The 12,738-nt window shown below is 41.5% G+C and overlaps 1 protein-coding gene across 3 annotated transcripts in view; it reads right to left on the bottom strand.

Annotated features, from left to right (window-relative positions):
* Nrp1 (neuropilin 1) overlaps positions 1–12,738 on the bottom strand; it is a 151,645-nt gene that overhangs the window by 81,239 nt on the left and 57,668 nt on the right. For all 3 annotated transcript variants that reach the window (XM_034522281.2, XM_034522280.2, XM_076916069.1), the window contains 2 exons: positions 8,092–8,273; positions 1,074–1,301 (listed from right to left, as the gene is read on the bottom strand). In XM_034522281.2, the coding sequence (XP_034378172.1) occupies positions 1,074–1,301; positions 8,092–8,273 (410 nt within the window). The remainder of the gene's footprint in view (positions 1–1,073; positions 1,302–8,091; positions 8,274–12,738) is intronic.

Below are 12,738 nucleotides of genomic sequence, written 5' to 3'. Positions count from 1 at the left end.
TGAACAAATAAACCTATTATTACGCATTCCAACGATTGTTACCACATTATTGTAATGCTGTTTTCCTAATTATCAGATTGAGTGCTTGGAAATCAATCAGTGCTGTGTTTGGGAAAATCTCATTATCTAATGAAGGAAGAATATCTGCAAGATCATTATAACCTTCTTCACAAGGTTAAAAAATAGATCAAACTAATGTTAACTTGCTCATTCATTAAGTGGCAGTATAAAGCTTCTCTAACTTTAAATTTTTCTCTGCTGTTTAGTGATAAAGTGATTGGAATTTAAATGTCTTTTTTCAAAACTATAAGCAGTTGCCTTCATATTTTACCTGATCTTCACTTAGAATGTATTCAGTTTAAGAATACCATCCACCCATTTTAATGGTAGCTGTACATCTTCAACTGCTGGCCATTGAGCTCTTCCAGTTGTCCTTTCCAACATATGCAGTCTGTTCTCAAGGGAATCTTAACAGGAAATTGGGCTAAGCACAATTTCAGCAACACAGCTGCAACAAGTTCTTTCATACTCTTCTCTTTGGAATTTTCATGTCGATTTTTTTTTTTTTTTTTTTTTTTGCATTTACTTTCTAACTCTCCTGAAAGTTTCATAAATTTCCACATGGCTATTTCCCAATCTCTTTCAAACCCATGCTTAAAATTGTCTTGTCTTACACTAGTCTGGCTTGACCACCCCATTCAGAATTCCTGATATGCCATCCCTTAATTCTGCTCTTCTCTCCCTTTCTCATTTCTAGAATGAGTGACTTGATGTAAGTGATGTTTTAAGGAACAGAAATAAAGTGGTCAGGAAAACTATGTGTTTATCTCCAGGCTATCACACAGAACCTTGGATACTCTTTCAGAGACTCCATTGCCTGTGTACACAGTGAAGGAGTTGGGAGCCATAGTTGGGAGAGCCTTGTGAATCACAGAAATTTCATTCCTGCCCTTCACAGTTACATTTAATTCCCTTTTCATTTTGGACTATTTTAAGAAATGATGTGTGCCTTGTGACATTTATAAAAGATTCCTCCTTTTTGAGGCATCTTTCCAGCTGCTCTTAGGCATTACCTTCAGGGAATCCATCCCAGATCTCAAGCCGGTCGTAGCGACAGAACATTCCTCCAGGAGTATTTGAGTCTTGCTCTAGGTCAAAACCTTCAAACTCCAGGATTATCTCAGACATCTTTGGTGCAAAGATGATGTAGGTGCACTCCAAGCTGTTGGGGTATTTTTCAGGGTACCCAGGGGACTTTATCACTCCAGTAGATGATGTATAGTTCTGAGAACATTCGGGTCCTGTGAACAAGAAATAAAAGGAACACAATGAAAATTTCTCAACTTCCCAAGAAATATAGGGGGAAAGGCAGAGGGTTTCTAGGAAAAGCCCACTATCATCTCCAGGCACTGCTTAACCATTCCTTAACAGTAACCTACATGGTAAAGCCAGGCTAAGGTTTACTGGGCTTACTATAGTGTTCTATTTGTGGAGTAATTGAAAAGCATCTGATGTTGCAGTCATGCACACACACACACACACACACACACACACACACACACCATTATATCAAGTATCATATATATATATTTTTTTTCATGTGGGAACAATGACTAAGTAAGCTGCAGAAATCTCGACAGAGCCCTAGAGAAATAATTACAGCCCCTTCAAGCTCAGATCTTTAAATCTCAGGGCTGACAGCCCTTTATTGGTGAAATAGAGCATTTATGGAGGCAAGGGAGAGAATTCAGCCAAGAGAGTTTGGGTTTCAGATTCCCCTGGCAGTGAGTCGGTCACTTTGCCAGATGTGACCTCTGTCTCTTTGACAAACTGAATGTGAAAGGTAATTCGTACATGGACCCCGGGTGACTGGCTCAGGCTGAGCAGTGTTGACACAGGTGCATGTCAACGTGTGGCAGTTAGCAAGGGCACCATAAACTGTGATTACAGCCCTGATGCTAGGAGTCACCTGATATCAACACTGACACTATAACCTTCCCCCAAGTATCAGCTGTGGTGTAGTATACCATCTTAAATTTGTTCATTCAGAGGCATGTGCAGAAGGTACATATTTACAATGTGTGATTTTAATAGCTGTTCAGGGTTATCAAGACTTTGCAGATTGTGGTGATTTGTGATTGCAGAACAAGAGGAGGTGTGTAGGCACTATAGGCTGACCTTGTAGTTATATGAATGAACAAAATTTCAAGTCTATAGCATCTAGCACCAATCAGGTTAGGACTATCTACACAGCTGAAAAGCCAACTTTCCCTTGTGGCCACCACTGTTCTGATCTTTAAGTAGCCACACTTAAGTAATGCAGAGAAAACAGGACATACCTTCTCCTTTAAAGAGTCATTGATTTTATTTTTATGTGTGTGTGTTTTTCTGCATGTATGTGTACCACAGGAGTACCTGTTGCTCACAAAGATTGAATCCCCTAGAACTGGAGTTATGGGTGGTGGTTGTGAGCTACCACATGAATATTGGGAACTGGACCTGAGTCCTTGCAAGAGCAAAAAGTGCTTGCTTTTCACCACTGGGCTATCTCTCCTGCCTCAAAATGGGATCTTTTGAATCTCAGTATTGAATCCAAGAATATTCAAGTCAGCTTCTCTTTCCCTGCACCACTGGCTGGCTGTGACTCACAGGCCACTGTAAGAATTCCAAGAGCTGATGAAGTAAGGTGACATATCAAGACTGTTCTTTGTATCTTTGTGTGCACGTGTACATGTCTCTGTGTATGAAATACATGTGGGTCTGCATGCAGCAGCCAGAGGATAACCTCTGCTGTCTTCCCTTAGTGCCACACACCTGGTTGTTTTGAGACAGGGTCTCTCATTTTTACTTGGACCTCACCCGGGACTCACAGATTTGTTAGACTGGCTGGCCAGTGACCTGAGTCTGCCTCTCCAAGCCTGTTCCATCATGCCTAGAATTTTACTTGGGTGTTGGAGATCAAACTCAAATTCTTATATTTGTAGGATAAGTGCTTTACTGATCCAGCCATCTGCCCAGTTTGACACTGTTCTGAACTGAGTGGAAGTGCCCAAAGACTTGAAGTAACTTCTTAGACACCAAGCCAGTTTTAGTGACTCAGGTCAATAAGCCTAGTTCCCATCTGAGGCTCTGGCAGCTCTTCAGGGGAAAATTAGTTGGCTAGCACCAGATATTCACAATTCAGGAGTGTAACAGAACACAGCTTGTACCTGGACATAATATACCTGGCCTTTCAAAATGATCTGGCTTGTTAAGAATGCCTCCCAAACTTTCTTGCATGGGCTCACGCTACTCTATTCTACCTCCAGATGTTTGATTATGGCTAAAACCTCATGAATTTGTTACATTTTGTCCAGGTGGTTCCAGGTGAAGGTTTTCATTCCATTCTGAATGCTCTTGGAGCTTCTCAGACAACAGTGATAATGTCAACTTGAGTTACTAATTCACAAGTAATATATGAAATATATACAAAATATGTACATGCTTCATATATCATATACCACAATTATATATCAACATATTAAATATTTTATAATAATTTATAATGCATAGTTAATAAACACTAAATCCATGTATTGACTGAGGCATGATACTGGCAATCTTAGAATTTTACTTCCAAGATACAGTGTCTTCATGTCTCCAACTCCTCTCTGAGGAAAAAAACACTTGGTTAAGTCTTCTAAGGGAAAGTGCATAGAGAACTCTCATGCAGGTATTAATATCTTCTCCTGAGAAAGGTTAGCATACCTAGATGAGACTATGGTTCAATGAGACAAAAAAAGTTTGACCAGTATTGACTCCACTTTCAGAACTACACAATTTTCTGCATCTCCATGGTGTCAAGCCACATCATGTACCCTTGGAAGTGATTTTAGGGTATGGCTTGATATGGCAGAGAAATCTCAAGGGGTGATTGGAGAGAACTGGGCTAAGTACCAGAAGATGTGGGCTCCATTCCTGCCTTGGACACTGACACCATGGAACCTCAGGCATCTCCAAGTCATCCTTGTTTTCACAGGGCTCTGAGCTTTGGATTTGAAAAAGAAAATAATGATTTTTTTGTTTTCTCTACTATACATGAAAAATTTTTATTCTGTTTTGCTTTGCTGTTTTATTTTATTATATTTATTTTATTGTGGAGGGAGAGCCTCAGAGAATGCAGACTAGCCTGGTACTTGGTTTGTAGCAGAAGACACCCTTGAGCTTCTTACCTTCATCTTTCAAGTGGGATAGCACATGTAGTGCATGTGCTCTACCAAATGAGTGGCATCCCTAACCCCAAATGGTTGATTTTTTTTTTGTTTCACTTTAACATTTTTCCTTTTCACTGTTATTTAAGTTGGCCCCATTGAAAAAATGCCCCCTCCATAGGAGACAGTGGCAGGAGAGGATTCAGGAACTCCACAGGAGCTCCCAGGGCTGAACAAGAGTGAAGCCAGCCTGGAAGCCAGTGAGTCACAAGAGCGACAGTCTTGTACACACAAATCTAGAAGTGTGCCATGTTTGACTATGACTTGGAAGATGACGAGTACCTTATGTGGCTACCAAAGAAATCACATCTGGATATTAATGACAAAGGGGATGGGATAATTATAACTATTACATAGGGCTCCCTATTTCCCAGGAATTTAGTCTCAACTCCTTGTAGCTGAGGATGATGATGAAATTCTGCTATTCCGGCCTTCAGTGATCAAGCAATAATATTTATTATACACTAAGCCTAGTTTACCTCATGTTGGGAATGGAACCCAGGTGTTCTTCATGTTAGGCAGGTACTCAACCAACTGAGTAATATCCCTCCCTGATTCTTGCTAAATATATAGAGTTTTAATTACATAGTCTGTACCAAACACTGCCACTCAGCCCCTGACACTGAGGTCTATAAAAACTGCTCCGGACTTCTTTAGTAGTGGGGCTGGTGGCCCAGGCCAACAGGCAGAACATCAGAAGAGTGACAGGCTAGAGGTGTGTGTGTTCCAGAGAAGGATCTTTAGATAAATGTTGGGCTAGTGATCCAAAGTTCCAACATCTGGGAGAGCAGATGTAAAGGAACATCAGGGCTCTGGCGAGAGAATCAGGGTGGTCCAAGGTGACCAGGGGAAACGGTGAAGAGGAGATAAGGCTGCCAGGCAGGACAGTCCTTGGTCTCAGCTCTTGGGATTAGGACTAGTAAATTCTCATACTTGTAATCCACTGCCTGGAAACCTCAAAGCCAGCATCTAAAAAATTAATTTCCTGGTTGCATTAAACCATGATCAGTATAATCCACACGTGGTTTCTTTGTTTGTTTGGTTTTTTTTTTTTTTTTTAAGAAACTTTTGAAGTTGCTGAGCCCTGAATGAAGTACTGAGTTTTCAGAAGATTACAAATCTATGAGTTCTGTATCATTAAATGACTTCTGAGGAATAATAACTATTTATGCATGTATTTTGTGAATACTTTAATGCAGACTATAGGTGAAGTAGTAGAAAAGTGGGCTTTTGAATTTTTTAGATAGAAGCAACAGTGTCGGAAAATAAAGCATGTGTTACATGGGGGAATTTGAAGATAGTAAGAGAATAAGAGATATAAGATAATAAGAGATTTAATTATTGGTAAATGTAATATATGTGCATATATAGTACACTTGTACATACAGATGCTCTGTGTGCTATATGCAGTGTATACACACAGAGGACAATTTGGGCATGTGCACAGAAAAGTCAGGTAAACTAGGAATGCTTCCTGAGAAAAGAGATTGGGGCCAGGTTTCCAAAAAGGTCAAGGGTAATTTGGAAGGCTACAGGGCCCCAAGCCTTGAAGGAATCAGCTCATTTTAAGTTGCTGTAACAGTTCTTGTCAGTGGCAGGTGTCAGAATCAGACGTTTCTGTTTCATCTGAGTCTACATGCCTGTGCTGGGTTCCAGTGATGAGGAAACTGATATTCCAGCCATCCATATGAACAGGCAGTGGCAGAAGTGAGCATCACACTCTGATCAGAGATAGTCCTGGAGAAGGATGCTCAGTGTGTCCTAAGTGACAGTTAAAAGTAGAAGAGGACAAAGGCTGCTCAGGCCCTGTCCAGAATCCAGCAGGATCAAACTAAACCCAGCAGGCTAGGTTATAATGACAGGGGCTTGGTGGCCTGTGGAGAGGCCTCAAGTAGGATTAAACTACAGTGGCAAAAGCACAATTTTGGTCTACTTGGTGGTTCATGGCAGTCGAATTAGAAGGAAGATGTAATTTTCTGAGTCTGTTGTATGAGACTGAAGAGAATAGGCAATATACTAGATACAAGGAGGGCACAGGAGAGTAGACTATTAGTGCTTGGGGTATGGCTCTGATGGAGGATGATGAAGAATTCTCAACAAGTCAGCAACCCTTATTTCTCCCTCTTCTGCCTCCCCCCTTCATATCGCTCTCAGCTACCTGCAGATCACTCAGAAATACTGAAAATGAAAGTCTATTCTTACCCCCTCTCTGACACCTGTTGCCTTTGATGTTACCATATGCAAGAAAGCAAGCACATGTGAATGTATGCGTGTACACATACAATAGGTAATCCTTTTGGGTAACAAGTCACACAACTTTCAATGCAAGAAAACTTGGACCCATGTAATAATCAGGGGTTCATAGTATGTGTAGTCCACAATCTTAAGAATTATCCTTTCGTAAAAATATTTTGAGACAAAGTCTCTCATTAACTTATTAAGTAGGCTAGAATAGCTGAATAACATGTTCCAAGGATCCTACTCTGTCCAGATCCCCACTGCTAGGATTACAGGCATATACCACAACATCTTGATTTTTACAAGGGTGTTAGAAGTTCAACTCAGGTCTTCATGCTTGCAAGACAAGCACTGTACTGTCTGTCCAGCCTGTGCTTACATATAATTATGCAAAAAGTTTCATGACGCAAGGCTAAGCATCTTTGAAATGTACAGAAGCCATATTGATGATTTCTAAATTCCCAGTGGTTCTTCCTGCTGTGGGCTATGGGCTCTGGTTTCATTGCTGACCTGAAATACCTTAGATTTTGGACATTCTTGTGACTAGATTTTTTTCTCCTACTTAAACAGACACTTTCTCCTGTATTTCACAACATGTTCTAGATTTAAGCCACTGTTTCTGGATTGTTAAGAAATATCAGCCGACTTAAAAATTTAAGTAGCAGAAACAAATTTTGGTACAAGAGGAATCTGCACTGGTCTCCAGATACCTCACAGTGCTATGTGTTAACCTGTTTCAGATTGAATTTGGAATGTTCCCAGCTTGGTCTTATTGGAAGGTGGGGGACTTTTAGGTGGTATGGCACACTGGAAAGTCATCTAGTCAGTGTGTGTGTGTGTGTGTGTGTGTGTGTGTGATCTTTGAAAGTGGTTATAAGATGGTAATCTTTCTATTTTTATCAAGGCATGACCATAATCCCTCAAAATTGGAAGCCTATGAACTGTCAGACAAATAAAAGGAAAGTATTAACCGTAGATTTAAGGTAAAAGAGACAAACTTCCCTGGCTAACACAAAAGAAATCAAACTTCATGGCTGGGGATATGGTTCAGTTGGTAGAGGGCTTGCCTGGCCTGTATGAAGTCTGGGGTTCCATTCTCAGCAAGATATAAACTGTATGGGACCACACAGTTGTAATCCTCGTTCCCAGCAGGTGGAAGCAGGACTGTCAGGAGTTCAAGGTCATCCTTGGCTACATAGCAAGTTAGAAACCAGCTTGGGTAAGAAATCTTGGAGGAGGGTGGAGGGAGACAGAGAGGAAGAGGGAGAAGGAGAGGAGGGAGAGGGAATAAACTCCAGTGGTTCTTTGGCTTATTTCTGAAAAAATAAGAATCAACGCCTTTCAGAGAATTCAATGTGATACATTCTCTGATCAACACATTTCAGGGTGGCACCTTTTAAAAATTATTATTTTTGAGTACTTTTGATCCATTTCAAACACATTTTATTCAAAATATTTTCCAACATTTCTTTAAGGGAAAAGTGAAATTCTTTTTGAAAGGATGGAGCCATGACTTTCAGCTTTCTTTTCACGTGATCTCTTGGGAATTCAAACAACACTAAAGAATCATTTAGTCATTCTTGTTCTAATGTAAGTTACTCACCTCTCTTGAAGATTTCATAGCGGATGGAAAACCCTGCCCCATGCGTCTCGTAGTCAGAGACAAATTTGATGAAGAGAAAGGGCCCTGAAGACACCACAGGAGAAGGTGCGATCTTCCCACAGAACTTCCCCCACAGGCGGCCGCCTTCATTCTCCCCATCGATCACTTCCACATAGTCATACCTTGCAAACGAGAAAGGGAGGTGTCGTGAGGCAGAGAGGAAGGCCTTTTCAATTTCACATTTTGAGAAATGTAACAGCTGGGATGGTCTGTCAAGGGGGGAGGGGGAAACGCACCATCTGCATTTACCACTGCTCAGCACAGGGGGACAAAATAGTGAAATGCAATAATTAAAATGGACTGCACTGCCTGTGCACATTATCAACAACACAGAACCATTGAGAATAATGGTGTCCATTATACTTGCAGACAATGTCAGTTAAAGTAACCAATTAACAAGAAAAAGCAAAATCTCTGAAGCACAATTCTCTATTATTAAGTAGTGTTGCTTTGTCTGTGGTAGGGGTGTCCTGTGCATAATGTGGGACATTCTTTTCAAACTGTGAGCTTCTCTTATGAATTCAGAATGTCCCCTTGGCTAGAGTGCCCCATGAACAATACTTTGATTTCTGTGAGAGACCTTCTAAACATATGGCCACAGAATAATAAACAGATTCTTCACTATTTAACGCCATTCTGCCCAACTCCAGTCTTCTGAGAAAGGACTCTCTCTTTAGCCACATTCCGTGGTTGAAACAGAAAACCTCCCCAGCCTACATTGAGTGTCACAAAGCATGATTTAAACTGAAAAAAAAAAGGGGGGGGTGTATGTAAAAATTGGAAAGTAACTTTGTTTATACTCACTAGAAGGAATCTTTAAAGGGATAATGTTGGAAAAAGAAACTCCACAATTGTGAAGTCATCAAGGAAAACCTAGGCTTGATAATCATGCTGACAGGGATAATGGTGAAAAGATCAGGCTGGGTTAATGTGTGCTCAGAGCACAAGGATCTTAAAAAGGCAGAAAACGGCCAGCAGGAAACACAGGTAATCCTGAGTAGAGCAAGATTTCCATTTGTTTGGTGTTTTGTTTTTTAGTCTTTCTTTTGACTTCTTTTCTTCCATTTTTTTTTTTTCAAAAAACGTGTGTGTGTGTGTGTGTGTGTGTGTGTGTGTGTGTGTGTGTATTTGGGTCAGAAGTCAACACTTTCTTTAAGAGCTCTCCACCTTATTTTTTGAGATGGGCTCTCCGACTGTACCTGGAGTTCACTGACTAGGCTGGACTGGCTGGGCAGTGACTGAGCTCCAGGGTCCCCCATCTTCACCTAGTGCACAAGGTTACAGATGCACACTGCCAAGCCTGGCTTTGTATGTTGTTGCCAGGGCTTTAAACTCAGATCTTCATGCTTGTGCCCAATCACTGTGCCCAATGAGCCATCTTCCCAGCCCCTCCATTCTTACTAAACCACCACCTGGGAGTCAGACAAACCTGATTTGTCTTCATTTTTCTCTTAGAACTCTCACAAAACAGTTGCAACCCATTTATTTCAAACCTCAACTTCCTTTTAAAAATCTTGGGATATATTCATTTAGGCCCCTGGCTAAAATATGGCAGTCACATAAACTGTATTTGGCAATTTAAAAGAAATCAAGTGAAGAAAATCTTCATGATGACTGTGCAGTTGCTAACAAACTCTCTTCAGACTGTCAGGACCCATGACTTATGTCTATGGAAAACCCCGGGAGACAATCACCAGGATGATATCACTGGTTAGAGTGGACAGCTCAAGGCTCTCTAAATTAAAGATGACATTACCTCATCAGTTAAAATTGTCTGCCAGCTTTGTGTATCTCAAGAAGAAAATAAAGCTGGCATTGATGGAGCTAAGCATTAACATATGTGAATTGTCTAAACACCATTTCCCTTGTTGAGTCTGTTATTTCAGTAGTAATCATGGGGCCAGCTAACACCTCTAATATTACTGTCCCTTTGTGAAATGTGGAAATAAGCCGAGGAGTTATTCCTTTCTTCATCCTTGGCAGAGATATTTTATATTTAAAAGGCAAAAGAAGAGGGAAAGGTAAGAGAAGGGAAAGAGGAGGATGAGGAGAAAAAGATATTTAATACCCTAGCCAACTTTCAGAGGTAACAGCAGCCCTGGAAGAACAAGTCTGGACCCACCACAGCCTCTCCAACCAGTCTTTATGGAGTGATTCTTTTCATGTATTGCTCCACTGACAAGAAAGGCCTGCAGGCTCTGCCCTGTGCTTTCTTATAATCTAACTGTGATTTGAACTGCTTACTGTGTTTGGTCTGGCCACCGCACATCCAGCTTTGCAATATAAGCTTTCATTCCAATCTTGACACGGTATGAATACTAAGCAACTAAATCTTAGTGCATGCTGCCTTCCAGGCACAAATAAGAGAGGTGGGGCAGGGTCTGTGAAGAAGGAAGGGCATTTCCATAGGGAGGGATTTTTCCCAGGTATCAGAGTGCTCAGCTAACTATTGCCAGGGTATTGCAAGAGGGAGAGAAAGCTAGTATTTTAATTCATACATTCCCTGGTAGTAAATACCAGGCCCTCCCCCTGGCAACCGTAAAAGCTATTTTTAAAAGTGTGAGGGGTGTGAATTAGAATCCCTTCCTAGCAAGAGATAAGCCATAGCCAGTGCCAAGTTTAGGAAATTGAGTTATTCAGGGATACTATAGTCACATTTGGATGCTGGAAAGCTGCTAAAGTTTTAGCACTCCCTTCAAAGAACTACCCAATCAGGTCCAAGCAATATAGGAAATGAGGTTCTTGCACACATGCACACATTCAGGAGAGTGGATGCTGCCCAAGTTGTAAGAGTAACATCACTAAAGGAGTGAAGATGAGGCAGCTTGCTTCTCCCTCTGGAGTTGACACCAGCCCTGCTCCCCACCGTTTTTTTCCATCAGACACCATGCACAGAATGAAGCTGATGGGCCAGTTTCCTTCCCCAGAATACCAAGGCAACTCACCCAGGCCTCACTGGCTTTGTGCCCAGGATCTCAAGTTTGCAAATTTTGACACTCCCTCCCTCCACCACCACCTCCCCACCCCCCACCCCCCCACCCCCCACCCCACTCCACACAAGGCTGTGCATTGCTCTGCTGCTGCTGCCAGTGAGGCAACCACCTCACGGGTTGATTGGATTGTCAGGATTCTCAGCTGAGAAACATGGCTCTGCAGAATGTGGGTGGGGTGGGATGGAGGGAGAAGCACCTGTTTGGCTCCAGCAGCTAGGAGAAACCTGAAAACTTACATGAGAAATCTAATTCATGAAGCCACAGAGAAAGCTCTCTCAAATCAACCCATCCTGCTTTGGAAAATGGATGTTCCAGGTAACTAGGGAAGGGGTCACCCTTCCACTCAGGGATTCAGGAAGCAGGCTCCTTCTGTCCCTGTTTGCAGTGTCGATGACATGTGGCCCCTTGCTTATTGCAAAGAAAATGTAAACTTTATTTTTGTTTTTAAGTCAGGATCTCAAGATCATGAATCACTAGACTTGAATTCATGATATGCTCTTACTCCTCCCATGTTTTAAATGCTAGATTTATAGGTGTGAGACACTGTCACCAGCCTAGAGAATGTAAACTTACAGCAAATTTAAAAAAAAAAAAAAATTATTCAGAAGGCAATCAACCCTTTCGGGTGGCATTCTCTCTCTATTGGAATCCTCTACCTTCAAACTCTTCCTGTGTGATTACGGTGGCTGAGCAGATACGTATTTCCTGGAAAAGCAACATGAAGATCCGTGTAGTCTTCTACAATTAAAAGAGATAGTCCCACAGGTGCTGAGTTCCAGGGTGACAGCTAACAGATCTTTCCTTGACTGTTCTTGACCTTAGAATCTAGGTCTTTCACAAGTCATAGTTCTTTGTCTGTGTTAATCCCCCAACTTTTCCCTTCCTGGTAAAATATCTCTAATCCTAGTCATCCATGATAGTGACAAAAGAATAAAAATTTCCTTCTAAGAATTCTTGTAAGAATGGCCATGGTATGCAGGGCATAGTGGTGTATGCTTTTAATCCCAATATTTGGGAGGAAGAGGCTTGGCAGATCTCTATGAGTTCCAGGCCAGATTGGTCTACAGAACCAGTTCCAGGACAGCCAGGACTACTATATAGAGAAACCATGTCTCAAAATAAATAAATAAAAATGAAAAAGAATGGCCAGGGGGTTATTTCTCCTTTCTTTTGGAAGTCTTAGATTATGGTTTTAGACAAATGGCTGACTAGGAATGATGCCTGAGGAATGAGCACAGTTGGTCACTGAAAAATGGCTCCTAACACTTTAGAGGTCCATAGAAATGAATAGACAAGGAACAAGCCACACTTGTGCTAAATTTTCTGATACAGAGAGCTACTGTGACCAGACACCATCTTCCTCTACCTTGCTTTCACACACCCTGGAGCTTGTAGGAAGGGAGACTCTCAGGGTGTTTATCTTTCTGATCTTCCAACAGGATCATCTCCTCACCCTTGACAAGGGCACAAGCACAAAGGAGAATTCTGATCCATAACATTGCCTCCTTCCTAAATTGTGAAGGAACATTGAGAGATCAACTCTCCAACTTCAGCAATAAGTTTCTGTGTAGTGCTGGGGTCTTTCGAACAAGGT

Source organism: Arvicanthis niloticus, chromosome 18 (assembly GCF_011762505.2).
Source record: "Arvicanthis niloticus isolate mArvNil1 chromosome 18, mArvNil1.pat.X, whole genome shotgun sequence".
Taxonomy (NCBI): domain Eukaryota; kingdom Metazoa; phylum Chordata; class Mammalia; order Rodentia; family Muridae; genus Arvicanthis; species Arvicanthis niloticus.
The sequence above is the reverse complement of the archived record's forward strand: the minus strand, read 5'-3'. Positions and strand labels throughout refer to the sequence as shown.